General features: G+C 45.8%; 1 protein-coding gene across 1 annotated transcript in view; it reads right to left on the bottom strand.

The window, feature by feature from the left end:
- Nucleotides 1-503: 503 nt before the first annotated feature.
- Nucleotides 504-17,795, bottom strand: part of LOC142814418 (uncharacterized) — a 107,042-nt gene continuing 89,750 nt past the window's right edge. Inside the window, exon 2 of the mRNA XM_075893177.1 lies at nt 504-669. Coding sequence (XP_075749292.1) covers nt 504-669 — 166 coding nt within the window. The remainder of the gene's footprint in view (nt 670-17,795) is intronic.

The raw sequence follows: 17,795 nt of genomic DNA, 5'->3' as shown, positions 1-17,795 counted from the left end.
TGTAAATTGTAGTTTCGAGGGTCAAATTGAGTAACCTCAGCAGCTTCGATCGTCCACAATCTGTCTAAGTCACAATTGAGAATCACTCGAAAAAATCTGTTTGGTTAAACAGTGTCATGCATGGACTCTTAGCTAAAAGTGTGTCCGCAATGTGTATTTCTCCTGAGATACGTTGCTCGTGATGCTATTTTTTAGCTCAGCTTAACCTCGAGAAAATTTTTTTCGTTCGTTTTTGCTGGTCTTGCGATTTGATCAGCATTTGGAGGGCGCTTGCTTTGGCCAGAGTGGCTTGGCTTCGTGCTTGACTCCGCTGTTCCAGTGATCCCCTGTGGGGCTATGCAAGTTACCACCGGCAGAGAGAGCAGAACAGCTAGAATTCTCAACGGTCAACCAGCATCCCTCCTTCCGAGCCACGCTAGATGGCTCAAAACTTCGTATGAGTTGTCTGGCGGCGGTAATTCTGTTATGCCACAGGCATGGCTCTCGTTCGGCAGCGCTTCTTTTCACGAGAAACGAGCGCAGTTCCGGCGAACTTTCCCCCCTTCCAGCGCCACCTTCCACGCAGACGGTGGTGAGCCACCGTGAAGTTCCGGCGAAAGCGTCACCTCCTCCACCGAGCCACTGTGCAGTTCCTGGGAAAGCTTCGCCTTCTCCGCCAAGCACCGGGAACTGGTGTCAGAGAAAAGACCAAAACGTTAGTTAAGGCCGTGCTGGCCTGATGTTTGAGGATTTAGCCCCAGCCAACGTCGTCATGCTGGCCGGCTCTGTAAAAAAAACTATAAGCTGCTATAGTAAACGTTGCTATCTGTTGATGTTTTCACAACGATTGCCTCCCTACTCCACCTTCGGGCAACGGCTTCAGCGAAGTTTGTTCGACTGCTCGCCACTCTCGGCTACCGCTACCATCGAAACACAGCGAATTCCTAACAGTGGTGGCAGCGGTGGGATGCCATCAAAGCCGAATTCATAACAACGTTCAGTCATGCACCTCAGGACTTGTTACAAGTCTGGAAGCGTTTATTGAGAACGCTCAGCGACAGAACACTGGATGGGTTGATGATACGGAAGATGATGACAAACTTCTCGTCCTTTTTCTTTGTCAGCTTCTCTTTCTCGCTGTAGAGGCGCCGTTACAATTCGCAAGTTTCATAGAGTTTTACGCCACCCCGCGGCCACCGGTGAATTGTTTCAAATAGTATCGGTCGGTGGGGCGGCGGCGCTCCTGGGTGCATTTGCTTTGTGTTGTTCGATTCGTCATTGCAGCCGCAAAATGCCTAAGTTTAAAGGCCTAAAAAGCAATCGCGTGTGCTACTTGCCGAAGTGTACAAACAGAGCATCGACGACAATCAGCCTCAATTCCTTCTCAAGAGACACCGAACACTAAATAAACAGGAATCGGTCAGCTGGAGGCAAATTCGAACCGGCACGTTTCCAAATTTGCACATCCTGAGTAAAATGCACCCCTCGGCATACTCTCCTCTTTGCCCATGGTGTTCAGCTAAAGCCGCTCTGTACCACGTCACGTGGGAGTGTCAGGCCATTACAGCCTTACAACCAGTACAAAATCCAACAGCGGAGCGATGGGTGGAGCTGCTGGCCAGCGAGAAGCTGGAAGATCAGTTGAGTCTGATCAACCGGGGAGCCCTGGACTAAGCCCCCCCCCCCCCCCCCCCCGCAAGCCAAGCATCTCCGACTACTCGGAGCTTATCCGCAGAAAAGTTCCTGTAAATAAATAAATAAATACGTTTTCACCACCACCACCTTCCCAAGAGATGAAGCGAGAAAAAAGGAATGGATAGTGAAGTTAAGAATTGGCAAGTCGGTCACATCACAGATGAAAGTGTGCAGCGTGCACTTTATCAGCACCGACTACTTCTGCAGAAACGTAGGTAATAAAACGAAAATATCTTACTTTTGCTTGCGTCAAGCCCCAGTTTGTGGTCGCCGCTACATCTCGCCTCGTAAGAAACGCATATGTTTACATCTTGGGCTGCACCGAGTATGCCATCACTAGGTCGACCAGCACAGTTGTAGACAGCGCAGCGAGGATGAGCAGCTTATGTCATTTCATATGCTTTAAAAAGACGTAACTGCTTGTGAAGACGCACACAGCTTCTTGTGAAAGACGCCGAGTGCAAAGACGTAAATGTTTATGAAATCGAGAGAAAGACGTACTGTTTGTGAAAGAAGCACTTGGCATTTTGTGAAAGACACACTCCGATACTCTCTGTGGGCGCCATATCGAATCACCCACTGCGCCCCCTATAGGCGACGAAACTTGCCAATATAGTTTCGCTTCCGTTAGTCCATCCTAGATGGTCTAATTGAAATTGGCGACGGAAGATAATTGGCCACGAAAGAATACGGAGAGTTTGACTCACAGTATCAGACACATGCATAGTGAATATATGCAGTTCTACAAGGACCTAAGTTCCAGAAAATGATTGGTTGATGTCATTTTAGTTATCGACCTAAGACGAAAGCGAAGTGTGTCTAAAATGTAGTTGCGGTTTTGTTTTAAATGCAATTAGCATGCAGCATCATTATTACTACTGGTTCTTCGACATGGACGTACCCACAGTGACAAACATTGCTATCGGCTTGTCAGAACTACAATGACGTGATATAATAACAGCGTACCATCAAAACAACAGTGCGTTACGGGGTAAGCTTTTCGATGATAGGAGAAACAGTCCTATATGACCCCTTGCATTTAGGGCCTCAGTGTGTCAGTGTAGGTAGCTGACAGACCAACTTTCCGTCAAACATACCTTCATTTTTTCTAATCACTGTTCTCATGAATTCCTTTCTGTTTCTAAATAACCTTACCACCCCCAACCAACCTCTTTCCGCACGAAACCGCTAACACTGCAGGCCATCAAATTTTGGGTTTCGGCTCTGGTACTATTGCCACTTACTTGGTGCTCTAAAGGCACCACGAAAACGTACTAATTGAAGAGACGCCACTCCCATTGAGGCTGGTTCGGATTCCTGTATGTCGCAGGAACTGTCTCTAAGCAACGCGTGGTCCCCAAGGCTGCGACAATGAGGGTGATGCAGCTTGAAGTTTTACATTACCAGTGGAGGGCTGAACCCTAGCAGGGCCACAGTGACACATGCTTATACTACTCACATAGTATTTTAATTCCCTTCTTTCAGTCCAGTGCAGTGCTCCCTCTCGTGTTGCGAAAAATGGCGCATTCTTTCATTTTTTACAGCCTCCACTGCAGCCAAGAATGAACATATAAATGGAGAATATTGCTTATACTTGGAATAAAGAATTTTCTAAATGCTCATAGTAACGGTGTTCCACTAACAAGAACATTATATAAAGCAGTGTTTCAAAATATAACGCGAGTCGCTGTCGTCTTTCGCAAGCACAGAGGATATATTTGAAGAAAATGCAGTACGATAAATCAAGCAGCAATCAGGCTTGTCAAATATGTAGTACGTAGAAAGCGAATACGGCTCAGAAAGCTGGAACTGTGCAAACGTCCAATCTTGTTGTTGGTCCAATTAGCCATGTGAAGTCTCCCGGATTGAGTATTTAGACTGTGATGTCTTTCTGCTTTCCCTTAAAAAGTACCAAGTACTGTAAATCATTAGACACGTTTTCTATACATGCTTCATTGCACGTCATCTCATATTCATGTTCGTGTCAATGAAGTCTGTTTTGTAGAAATATATGAGCGCACTAAGTGGAAGAAAGAGAGCGCTTGACAAAAAAGACGCTCAACTAACAACTGCAATTTATCAAAAAAAATCATTGCACTAGAACAGAAAAATGCGCTAGCGCCAATACCTATCAATTAAAAAGGCAGCATATCCACGGAGGGAATGATGGAGAGTGGGGCGGAGCATCCGTCCGTCCATTCGTTCTTGTTTCCGTCCGCCCTTGCGTCCATCTGTGTGACCGTCCGTGCATCCATTCGACCGACCGTGCATGCGCCTGTTCGAACGTCCGCACGTCCATCTGTGCGTCTGTCCCTGCGTTCGTCCATGCATCCGCCCCTGCGTCGGTCCATGCGTCCATCCGTCGGTGCAGCCATCCGTGAGTCCGTCTGTGTGTCCGTTCGTCCATCTATTCAACATTCCAAGTACGACCATCTCGTATCTTTTCATCATATATTCCGCATATGCACCGCCATCCAGCGGACATTCTAAGGACAAAACGAGAGGTGGCACACGCACACTTTCTTACGGCTTGCACTTCGTATGTACTTCCCACCTTTAACCACCTCGAGGTAATGGTGTATACTAGTCCATTGTATTCATGGCACTGCGGCTCAACGCTCGCAAAACCTTTCTAAAACTAAGGATGTTACACCCAGGGAGTATAACGTAGCAACCCTTTCTTGTCAGACAGTGCTCAATGTACATGCCAATGGCTGCTAATGGCGAATGAGAGACAGGAGCATTCGGCTTTCAGTTAACGCGCACGCTGTGAATTTTTTATTGTTCAACAACGCACAAAAGAAATCTCTCACCGGCACCACCTTAGAGGTCAAAATGTAAGGCTGGTTTCACACTATGACTACTACTACGACTACGAGGGACGAACGGCTGCCGTATAAGGAGCTTCGCCCCTAAAAAAGCGTCAGCCCCAAAGAGTATGTTTATCTTCTTCAACTGCTCAAAACAGACATATCTTTTTCATCTAGCGCAACCGAGGGAACACTGATACACTTGCTTGCGCTTGCCCTAATCGTTCGACGTCCATGATATCGCTTGTCAATTTGAGTTTAATTTGCAAAAAACAATCCTCGTGCTGCCAAACTGCGGATTGCAACCACGATGCCTGCAGTGCATCGACAAGTGCGTGCCACATGCTATACCTTCAAGGTCGAAGCATGTCCTTTAAGTTTATCATTTAAACATCGGCCTGTCGGCCCAATGTACACTTTCCGCAGCTCAAGGGTATTACGTACACAACCCCTGAAGTACACAATACAAACAGCGTGGCAGTTTTTCTTTTTGCGCAACCACTCTTGTTCAACCTTTTTTTCTCACAACTACCTATTACGGGACACAGTTTACCAGTTTGCAGGGAGCCGTGAGAGCAACGTAAACCCGTGCTGCGCCCAATCTTCATCAGACTGTGCGACATCTTGTACACAAAGGGCAGGGCTACAACCGTTCTCGTTGGCCCTTTTTTCGTAGTTTGGTAGCACCTAACCGCTAGAACTTCTTTAACATGGTACTGCCTGCTACCATCAGCAGGCTGGCCGAGTAACCAGGACGGAGTAGGCGTCTTACTTGATTCTGGAAACTGCAAGCCAATTTATGTGGACATGATTTGCTGAGTGAGGTACTAAGACAGGAATTCGCTATCACCTTTTTAATAGCTTGCTTTGAGAAGAGTCAAGAGTAACAGGCACTTCTTTGACCGTGGGGAAAACTGCCAGCAAACGTGGTCAACTTGATTGAAATCAATGTTAAGATCTAAAAACTGCAAATCATATGTGGCTGGTTGTTCGTGGGTGAATGATAATGAACTTGTGCATTGTTTAAAACAGTCCAAAATGTTATTTACTATTGAGGTCGGGGAACAGTTATCCTTTATGTTCAACATCACTAGGAAGTCGTAAACATATCTGCCGACATTAACTATAGGTTGTCCCAGGAGCTCATCTTGTAGCTTCGTGTGGAATTTCGCCAAGAATATTTCACGAAGCACAGGGGCCACAAAGGACCCAATGCATATAACCATCCTTTGGACAACTGTAAAATCACCAAATTTCACTAAGGTCGCACGCAGGTAGCACTGAGGCCGCTCCATAAAATTTTCTATTATAGTTAGAGCATTGTTTTGAAAGTTAACTACCTTGAAAAAGTCAATGGCCTCCCACATGGGCAGAAACAGTTCATTGTGCGGGGCAGAATGAAACAACTTTTCAACATCAACCGAAAATTGATAGTAGCAGCGCACATACCTGACAACAGGCCTCCCACTAATACGTCCGAACACTTAAGCTTGAAGGGGTCATCAGGTGTCAATAATTTCAGGTGTCGTTGCAGGTAGGAGCTGACGAGATGCTGCCAAGATATCTTTTCATTGACAATGGCTCGTAGAGGACAGATGACCTTATGGGTATTGGCCAAAAAGAATACTTCTAGAACTTCACCTTCGCAAGATTTTGTGATTTTCGACCTAGAGAATGCGCTGTGGCGTTCGACTTTAATAGAACAAGTACTCATGCCCACATGACTAATTTGAGTGTGATATTCCAGTAGTAGCTATTAAGGGTGTAGCAAAATACGTTTCTTCCCACTGTCCTCTTTGTTTAGCGAAGCGAACAAGGATACATGCCGAGTTGTGGGAACCGAACGATGGTATAAAAAGGATTTAAAAAAACGATAATAATGCAATGATGCCACTAGGAGCAGTAGGAGTGCGGAATGGCCAGCCCTGGGCTCAAAATTCTGGAATGCCTGATTTCCTTGGATGATCTCCCGAATGCCTTATCTTCCGAACACTTTCGACAATTGGTGAATACTTCTTTGGTTATCAGGCTTACATTATGAAAAATGGTTAAGCATCCTCGTTATTTTATTGCAAATGCAATTATATATTACCGGAATAATTATAATTACCGGCATCGGCATTAACTTGGGCGTCACCATCACTCCCCGTATATTGATTGATTTGTGGGGTTTAACGTCCCAAAACCACCATATGATTATGAGAGATGCCGTAGTGGAGGGCTCCGGAAATTTCGACCACCTGCGGTTCTTTAACGTGCACCCAAATCTGAGCACATAGGCCTACAACATTTTCCGCCTCCATAGGAAATGCAACCGCAGCAGCCGGGATCCGAACCCGCGACCTGCGGGTCACCAGCCGAGTACCTGAACCACTAGACCACCATGGCGGGGCACTCCCCGTATATGTATACATATCGATATACACAAAAAAACGCAAGAATTAAAATTCCAGGAAAAGACTACAGTGCATGGAATTGAACTCAGGACTTTTAAAACGTGAGGATGCTGCTGCTGTATTTCCGATAGACCGGGGTTACGCGAAGAATAAAGATAAACTTAGGAGGAACACAGTTGATATAAAGACAGAGGTGTAGTAGGCGCATTGCTTATCAATGTACATTGCTTGTAATCAGCTGAGCTATTTTAAAAACGCTGCTTTATTGTTACATTTTATTGTCTGATTTACTGCTTTTTGAAGTTTCGAAAACACCAAATTGATGAAAACATGGTCTCTTTTCGGGAAAAGACTAATTCCATTCCCACCCCATGCCGCGCGAAATGTGCCTCATTCCATTCACATGCCATTCTTCCGTGCATTGGTTCCACTCTACTCCCGTTGCATTGCGGGGTCGAAAAATTGTGGGCCATTTCCAAAATCATTCTATTTCCGGAGTGCCAACTCCGCAACACTGCTCTGTGCTCCATCAGTGCCACAGATTATTATTTGCACATTGTCCGCAAGAAAGCGCAAAGTTCTCGGCAATGGTAGAGTCAATTTATATGACACCTACGGCGACACAGTTGCGCATATGTCCGGCTAGCAACCATAGCTATGCGGTGAAGTCGCACATTGTTTTTGCAGGTAAGATGCCTAAGCACTGTTTGGTACCGCGTGTCTCAGCTCCCGGCTGAGACACGCGCTACGGTGATGACCAAGGTGCGGCGATGACCCGGGATTTCTTCAGTCGCTGTTTTTGGCCTTCACGCAGCTTTGTTTGTTATAGTCCCTTGAATAAACCTTGCGTCAGCGAGTAGTTCGAAGCCTCCAATCAGAAAATGCCGCTAGCTAGAATTGGACCCACGGGTGATTGGGCTTGCCGCGTGTTGCATCGGACACATCGCAAGAGATTTCGTGGATTGCGTCAGACTGGCTGGAATCAGGTGAGGGGGCTTTCTGCTCGTTGCGTCAGACGCACCGCAAAATATGCCAAGGAGAGCATCAAACTGCCGCTTTGGTTGACGCCCGTTGCACCAGACAGCTCACTCGCTGGATTTGACACTGGTTGTATCAGTCAGTCTGTCGAGTTGAAGCCACTTGCATCAGACGACGCCAACTTCAATACTTTGGAAAAACAATGCAGTTCGGTTAAGACTCTCAGGCATAACAGCATGTCACCCATCACCGATCTACGAGTCTGTCATGTCAACGATTGGCGATGAATGAATAAACACCTGCCTTCGGGACTGCACCACGGGAGTACACAAGCATCTTCAAGTCTGTCTCGTACTGCATTAACGCAGAGGGACAAAGACTCAGTGGCAGCCGGATAGCGTGTGCCGCCGCTGCTGCCTTGTCAATTGTCGCGAGCTATGGCTGATAAAAACTACTAAAAAACAAATATTCTATAGACTCCAAGATTCTGACAGTGAGTTAGAGAAGCCTGCCACATCGATTAATTTATAATATGGTTTTGGATGGCGGTGATGACATGGCCCCAATACTTTGCACTTGAAGCCTAAGGATGTGAATCTAAACGAAATAAAAGCATCAGTTCATAGCTAACGAGATACTGAGTGCACGATGGTGACCTAATAGGTTCGGAGTGGACACCAACGTGCACAGCCGCCATCCTTGACGGGCCGCCATGTTGGTTCTTGGAAGTCGCTCATTTGCATCGAAGGTAATGTGCTTTTCTGCAGGATTGGGCTGGTTTCCTTACGTAGCAAGCTCTAAAGTAAGAGGGTTGTTCTTTGAGGTTTTCTGTGTTCAGGGACTCGAGTTTGTGTAATATACTTCGAAAACAGTTCGTTTTTCGCAGTAAACCCGTCGTATTGGGCGAGTGGGAACGAAAGTTTAGGGGCCCTATATTTGGGTGGCGGTGGACCTTCATATGATAGTGAACCTAGCTCAACGTGTGCGCGCAATTCTTGAAGCAAGCGTCACCTTGTCACTGCAGGCAGTTCAAAGGTGTTGTGGTGCAGGGCAGGAGTGCACGGTATAATTTATGATGGTGCCTGTAACCATGGGGCAGGTGGTTGAAACATTTGCATTGTTCGTGATGTTCTCTCCGCGCCAAATAACTGCGATGCCCTGTTTGTCATGCCCTCGTGCCTTATATATTGCTTCAGTGCGTAATAAAATTTCGTGCAGGAAGTTCACTTCCTCCATGCAAATCCCTACAATGGACTGCTTGGAAACCTTACAGGTAGTTAGCACTGGCGAAAATGAGAGAACTCAGTCATATCGCACCTAACCCTCTCCCCTTCTACCAACAAACCTGTAAATGAGGATTGACAGAAGACAAAGACACGTGATCAACAAGGAACATCTTTATTAGTAATGGTAGTAATCACTCGTGGTTTCACCAGAATGTAGACTTAGCGGAGCACTGGCTAAATCTGCAGAGGCACAGTTTTGCTCCAAGCTTGCTTCAGAAGTGCCATTCGGCACTGGAGCCACCTCAGATACCTGAGCACTGGCCGTCTTGGGTTGTACACTTGCGACTCTGTCACTTGAAATATCAGGATGCGGAGATGGTATGTTTGACAGAGCATTCCGATTCTTTGGCGGCAATCTGCACTGGAAGAGCTGAAAGAGTTGACAAGTACAATTTGAGATTTCCCACTCACTACTGCAAGAAAGAAGGCATTATTGAGTTTGTAAAAAAAAAATCACGCTCTAACTCTGGCCTTTGTGTAAGTCTTTTTAACGAAGCCCGAGCAAATCCACATGCGTTGTATAAAATCATTAAACGTATGCACGAGCAATGAATACTCCAAACAATAAAACATTCACATTCAATTGAGCTCACTTATGGTGAAAAGAAAACAGCGTCGGGATTCAATCTGGCCTTAGTTTTTTTAAACCATCCTGCCTTCTTTTCTCGTAGCTTGTGTCCTCAAAGTGGGGCTTGAACAAAGCAAGAATGCGAAATCTCATACAGGGTGCGAAATAAACTAACGTAATCCATTTACAGCACTAAATAAAACTGATCACTTCATAAAGTCATGCTTGTGGTGATAAACAAAAGAAAAAAAAATTGCGACGCTGCACCGCACTCTCCCACGCGGCAGATTTGAGTTAAAAGCAAACAACCAGAATCTTTTGTGCACAGAAACAGAAGTGTTTAGCACAGACATAAAGACAGACCGACACACAAGCAGACATACAACGAATGGACCCGAAGAGTAAATTTGTCGCATTCTATATTTTTAAAACCAAAATTTTTCTGGTATATTTAAACGAGGGTAGCTGTTCATCTCGCAAATGTGCCCTTTATGCGAAAAAAGATACCCCGTGATAAGACGCGCAAACTTTAGCTGCTGCATTGCACTTGTACACGAGTACACTTGAAACGCGTTCGTCGGCGTCTACACCTGCACTTCTCACACATCTGTGATCAAAGGAACATGTGAACGCGAGTGTCTGTCGGTGGTTTGCGGGCGCGGCGTTTACACATGGCAAAGCAAATGATTTCATGAAAATGCGGTGATAAACTCAATGAACTCGCGAGTCTCAATACAACAGGCACTCACCTCACAAATGCGTGAGGAAGCAGTTGGCTCACAGCAGTGTCGTAGAACTTGCGCAATCCAGTGTTTCCGTCGGTTCAAACAAGTCGGGGACCAGAACAATCTCACACCCCTCCATATGGTTGTACATTGCGGCACGCAGCACCCGAGAATTCTCACTTCAAGGCTCTTGTAGTAGCACTTAGCGCAAGGATGGTGTCACAGCAGATGCTATAGGATTCATAGCGATGTGCACAAGCAGCTCATACCGCAGCTTGCACACCCGCACTGGTAGATAGTGGCGGCGCAGGAACGCTTGATCGCAAGAACCAACGCCTGCTCTAGAAAGCGTTGCAAGAACCAACATGGCGCTTGTTGCCATGGAAAGCGGTACTGGCAACATTGTCTTTTAGCAGAGTGGCAAGTAGTGGGTCAAAGGCTGGTACCACCCTAAAACACGGAGACGCGCGCACATGTAGGCTCCCTAATTCGCTGCAAATGTCGTCAAAACATGAGTCTTTTACCAGCCTTGTTTCATGCATAGTGTCGCATTTTTAGCACAGCCAACACATTACTACGGCCTTTATATTTAGGTATCTAGGCATTTTTTCTAAAGAAACACACCGCCTAAAACATACGAACTGATGTGGCACCTCGGACATGCGTAATATATGCTTTTTGATCGACTACGTTCACAATTATGAACGCAGCCACCAGTTCAAGATGCGTGGACCTTGAGCAAGTGCTTGAACTTTGTCCAGGTGGATCATTTGTTTTATTTGATGGACAGGTTAACATTTCTGTATATGTGCATATGTGCCTTTTCTTTACCTTTGAATATTCATATGTGTATTTCCCTTTCCTGACATAATTTTGTGTGGCTGTGTTTCTGTGAACCATCGAATGTACATGTTCTCTCCACGTGATGTCATATCCATGTTCATGTAATTGAAGTGTGTTTTGTTATCATCGTTATTGTATGTATAAAAAAGTGTTCTGGTGAAAGGTATTGACGTCTGTGACAATAATTTTTTCTAAACACACATACCTTGCCTATACTAAGTGTCCTCATGAAGTCTTAGAACCCGGCACGGCTTCCTGCTCCCCCATAGTAGAGTACCTAGTAGTCTCAATTGTTAACCACTTTTCTAAACCCCCGCCCAACTTGTGTGGTAATCCTTTCGCTTTAGAAATGGCTAACTTCTCTCCCATATTTTAGTACTAAGTACTCAAAATCAAACACTTTTTCTAAACACACCAGACGTGAATTATCCATCTGCAATTTGATTGTTCCGTTCAGAGACAATACGTCACGATCTGGGACCCCTTTTCATTTTCTAACAGTAAAGTACCAAGTACTCCAATTCGTTAACCACTTTTTTAAACAGACAATATCCCAAGAAAGATTATCGTATTTGAAAAACAACTGCATATCCACGCTGTGATTGATGATGAGATGGGCGAAGCGTCCATTAGTCGGTCCGTGCTTCCTCTATCACTTGGTTCTGGCTTCCGTCCATCCGAGAATTCATTATCGCGTCCGTCCGTGTGTCCGTCTGCCCTTGCGTCTGTTTTTGCGCTCGTTTATCTGTCCGTCCATCTATCTGTCTGTCTCCCTGTCTGTCTTTCTATCCGTGTGTCCATCCACCAGTCCATCCATTCGTCCATCTGTCAGTACATTGATCTGTCTATTCGTCCATACATCCATCCGTCTCTCCTTTGTTAAGGGTTCGAGGTGGATGGTAGGTACGGCGGTTTTTTTAGGGTAGCAGGCTCCCCACCGTCGTCCGCATAGCCGATATTCGCCAGTGAGGGGACACGTTAGGAGAGGTAGAAAGAAGATTTACTTACATGATAGTTGAAAGATGGAACTGTACAGAGATTCAGAATGTACAACAGAGACTCAGTTCATGATTCAGCACATGATGCAGCTAATCTTCACACAATGTCTTCGCCTTTTATAGCCCGCCGTCTTTTTACAGGGAGATCCGAAGAAGGCGGTGACCACTCTTGCTACAAACCAGGTGACGACGTCTCAGTGGTCCACCAACCAGAAAGGGTGCAGATATTGCACCACTTGGCTGGGTGAAAAGATCCAATGGTAGCACAAGTGCACCACATAATGATGCACCCGGTTCAAGCCTTGAAGGCACCGCAGGGCGAGCAGGTAGAGTCTGGAGAGGGAAAGCTGAGCTCCTCCGGGGAGATGGCCGCTGACCCGAGTGTCAGCAGCGGTCCATGGCTGCTTTCAGCTACAGGCTTCCAGAACTTTCTCGAACATGGCAGTCCAAACGCTCGATCACTGAGAACGGCTTATTCGACGTGTTCCCACCCTTCCGGGCTGTCGGTGCTTTGTGATGGCATCGCGTATATGACAATAGCCGACTCGAGAGGTTAACCTAATGAGACCAAATACAGTGGCACCGCCCCACGCTGTTCGAGCCCGTTCAACAAAAAGGGTTGTCTCCCGAAGCTTTCGTTGAGACCCAACCACTACCTGGAACCTCTACAGGACAGCGTCTTGCAGACTGGGCGCCGATGGGGTTGAAAACATCCTGGCATCCAACAGCATTCAAAAATGGCGTCTGCCCAGACGAATTGCCGGGCCAACTAGCTCCTCCACCACCTGGAAAATCTCGACTGACCAGCGCTCCCAACCGTTGGGCACGAAGAGAGTGACTGAGGACAAGGACGATGGCCTGGCTTGGAACCTCCAGCTGCGAACTTGCAACACACTTTCAAACCACCTTACAATGATCGACAACAGCAAGACGAAACACAACACAATACTATGCCGCAGTCAAGTGCATTGAACTCGCCTAAAACCCTCCAGGCTTCTAAAAACACCAACCAAAGCGAAACCCGTCCGCTAAAGTTCTGACACAATTTTGTGCTGCGAAAGTTACAACATTCGTGGATATAGAAATGTCTTCTGAAGAAGGAACAATTTGCCGTGCGAGAAAAGCACACAAAGGCAAACACATTTTGGCCCCAGATAACCGTAAGCACCCTTTTTGAAAACAATCCTTCTCCAACCATCCTCACTACTATGTTGCAACCAACATCTGCTAACTTTTCACTAACTCACTGAAGCACAACTAACTACTCGATTTTCATACAAATGCCGCCTGAACCTACAAAAGTTATCTGGGCGCATTATTCATTTTCTCAAGGCGTAGTCGTCAGTACCTACTTGTAGGACACCCTGACGCCAACGAAAACTCACTCACAACAAATCAAACTGCGTCTTATAACTACCTGAAACGTATTCTTAACGTTAACGTTCGGTAGAGCGCAACTCTCAGCTCTAGAGATCACATGACCCCCAAGCACTCACTAAACTAACAAAATGAAATTACCATCACATACTAGTACGCTCGTTTGCTGAATTCAGCTTCATGTCAGCCCATGTTTTTAAAGAACGCACAGAACTTTGCTATGCGCCCCAGAACGACATCTTACTCTCATCCAAAGAGCGCTAGCATACCAACACGCACCTAACCATAGGCAATATCTCTATAACCTAGGCATCACTAAACGCTAGATGCCTTACACGTCAGGAGCACCTAGCAAAACTTGCGTAAGTTTTGTAATAAAAACCTTGTATCACATATTTGTCAAACATGAGCACTCATTCGCTTTGGTTTTATTCTAAAACCTTCTTTAAGAATGCTCATTTACTCCCCAAAGGCGGTAGAAAACCTGATTGATTGATTTGTGGGGTTTGACGTCCCAAAACCACTATATGATTATGAGAGACGCCGTAGTGGAGGGCTCTGGAAATTTCGACCACCTGGGGTTCTTTAACGTGCGCCCAAATCTGAGCACACGGGCCTACATCATTTCCGCCTCCATCGGAAATGCAGCCGCTGCAGCCGGGAATCGAACCCGCGACCTGTGGGTCAACAGCCGAGTACCTTAGCCAATAGACCATCGCGGCGGGGCAGGTAGAAAACCTCGTGCTACACTAAAGGGCACGAAGCATACAAACTATGGCTCCGCTCGACAACCCCACCACGCTTTGAATACTACCGGGGCGTACAAACTTAATTTACGATTTACGTGCTCTTATCTCAAAGAAAAACTCCTTTCACGCAGTCGGTTGATTGATGCGGGTCACTGCTTCCACATAACGCTTAACTAAAAACTCTCACACTGCTTGAAAAAACAAACCTGCACAGCAAAAAGTTTTACACCCACAATGGTATAAAAAGGGTGCTTTTACGGGAAAGCACCATTTGCAAAACCCTTTAACAACCATAAATGGTCGATTGAAAAAAAAAAGCTCCCCTTTGTTTAGGTGCCTGCCTCGATAGTACCCTAAAATAAGCTCTAAGGGTGCTTTTGGGCCTGAGAAGGGTGTAGGTGACGATTGATCAGATGGAATATGCAGCAAAAGAAGAACACAGAATTATAGTATTTGGGATTTTACGTCTCAAAAACCTCGATATGATTATGAGCGTCGTAGTAGTGGAAAGCTCCAGAGATTTTGACCATTCGGTGTTCTTTAATGAGTGCTGATATTGCCCAGGCTTCTACCTTTTCGCCTCCGTCTTAATTCGACTGCCACGGCCGGCATCGAACCCGCGACCTTCTGATTGGCGGCCGATCAGCGTAGTTACTGCACGAATATGTTGACCTTCCGTTGAATGATGGCCTAATTGACTTAGAATGTGTGAAGGTGCTTTGCAAATACAGCAGAATGCCAGCAGAAGCAAATCGCGTTTTATCTATAATGGCAATTAACTGTAATCCATGTTACGAAATCTTTACTTACCGTTGGTTTTAAGCTACTTGTTTGCTATGAATTATATACACACGCATGATGTTTGCCCGAGTATCTGCGTGTGTGTGCGTGAGCCTGCGCAGGTTAGATTACACCTGTAAGTGTTCTTTAAACTTTTCTTAGTCATGTTGGAGGTATAGCCTACAGAGAAGGTGAGGGAGAGTAATGTGCAGATCAAAATGAAAGAGCGAATTTCATGAAACATGCAAGAAAACCCACGAATAGAATTTATTATAAAGTGGGGCTCATTGAAAATAGTTACGAGAAAAAAAATAACACTGAGAACATTCACGTCTACGTGGACAGTATGTACATGGGGAAACTGAAAAAAAGCCGGAACATTGGCGTCCCTCTGGTGGTTCCGCGGGTGCGGAGTAAGTTCTTTCGATGTGGGTCTTCTTCCCAGTGACAGACAGGCAGCCTTCGTGCTTATATACACACGTGCCCACGCCTCAATGCTTGTCCGAGAGAAATCTCTGCTTAGAAAACAAGTGCGGCCACATAATCGTTCAGTGCCTTGAGAGGCCGTGAATACGCTGCAGCGACGTTAGAAATAAAAAAAAATTGGGTGTAGATATTGAGAAACAAGCCATTGAGAAGATAAAAGCAGTGCTCCAGTTTTTGAGGATTGCTTGCCTCGAGCGCACGAAGAGCGTATAATTTGAACACGTTTCAGACTAGACGGTAGTAATTTAGGGCCATAAAAGCTCTGCAATAGAACAGGAGTACCTAAACGACATATATTGTTTAACAAAAACATGGCAGAGGTTTTTCACATAATACGGTTTCGTATTCAATTGGCCTTCAATCACACTGCCACCGGTTTCAGAGCGAAGTCGCAAAAATATTTCACATTATCACATTGAGTGTTTTAGGCGCACACACTTCCAAACATTGGCGTGGGTTTGATGTGCTTCGTACTCACTGTATTTAAGAACAGGTAAGTGCAACCCTGTTGTTGGTTATTTTAATAAAAGCGAAAGACCAACGCTCGAGGCATTCTTCACCCAACAGGAGCAATTGAGTTTCCAAATGATCGGTTACAATATTTTACATTCCCATTAACATTGGCCACTCGTTTTTGCGGGCCCTTCCCTGACTTACTGCCAGGCTTCGGTTTTCTCACGAGGAAAATATCCCGGCTGCAAGCTCCGGACGTGCCAAAGCGCTATTCGGTCACTTACGTTCGTTGATGAACCGTTCTACGCCTAACGGGTGGTACGCCCTCCCAAAGAGAGACCAGAAGGTCTTGACCACACGGCAAGTTAGCAATGCGTGTTTATTATCCCCATGGTCCCTGCAGTGTGCGCATTGCTCTGAGCAGACGTAATGCCATCTGTAACTTCGGTTCACCGTAGGCAAGACGGACCACCCAAAGCGCCACACCACATCCCGAGTACTGCCTGGCAGCCAGCTAGGGGTGGGCAGGACCCACGGAAACCCGGGGTTCTTAACTTCGCAGTCGTAATTCATCAGCAATACCTGCGCCAGCCCTGTGAAGCCAACATCAGGGTGTACAGTATCCAAGTTTAGCGTGGCTTTTCTCCTATAGATGCCTATGGCATGCCTATAGAAGGGCGTCGGGTTCAGCGCTTTGGCCCCGGCGGCTGTGTCTGCGAAAAACAATTATTTTGCTCTACTAAGAAATACGTCGAAGCTTTTTCTGACGGGGTAATCTTCTGGTTGCTGGACTACCCTGAGGATCGTCTTCATCGCAAAACTATCTGCCAAAACCACGCCCGAAGGGTTGTTCCGGCCGCCCTTCTTGCGAAGCAATCATAACTGTTCATATTGGACAAGAAAGCGTTAAAAAAAGAAGGACTGCTCGATGATTCAGAGTATGGTGCACTCTACTATGGGAGAGAGCTTCGAGCTGTACAGGTATCTAACCCGTGGTCATGAAAAATCGGTAGATCCCACATGCTGTGGAAACCGACGACATGCGAAGTATGAATGAGGAACGTTGATATCTTACTTTAAAATCAGCACAACGTTACGAGGCGAACCTGCATTATGCCGTACATTACTTCCATGTTATGATTATCATGTTTTGATGTGTCATTTACCTTCGTCGTCTATTCATGTCATGCGATACCAAATATGGTATATGTGGAGCTAGCGAAACGGCCACTAGCACGCTGTGAGCGCTGCATGCAATAACGTTTTACAAGGCACACATATAATGATTATCATGCTTATACGTGTCATTTACGTTCGTAGTCTATTAACGTCATGTGATACCAAGCTTCGTATTTGTGGAGCTAGCGAAACGGCCGCGAGCGCGCTATGGGTCTAGCATGTAGTTATGTTCGACATGGCACGCATATCAAAATTATCATGTTTGGACGTATCATTTACCTTCCTCGTTCATTCACGTCAAGTAATATCTAATTTCGTATATGCGGAGCTGGCGAAAGGGCCGCAAGCGTATTATGAGCGTGGTATGTTGTGATGTTTTTACGTGGCACTCATGTCATGATTATAATGTTTTCACCAGTCATGTACTTTATTCATCCATTGATGTCACGTAACACCAAATTGAGTATATGTAAAACTAGCGAAACGGCTGCGA

The sequence above is a fragment of the Rhipicephalus microplus genome, chromosome 4, assembly GCF_043290135.1.
Source record: "Rhipicephalus microplus isolate Deutch F79 chromosome 4, USDA_Rmic, whole genome shotgun sequence".
NCBI lineage: Eukaryota > Metazoa > Arthropoda > Arachnida > Ixodida > Ixodidae > Rhipicephalus > Rhipicephalus microplus.
Note: the sequence above shows the minus strand (reverse complement) of the source record. Positions and strands in the feature narration are given on the sequence as shown.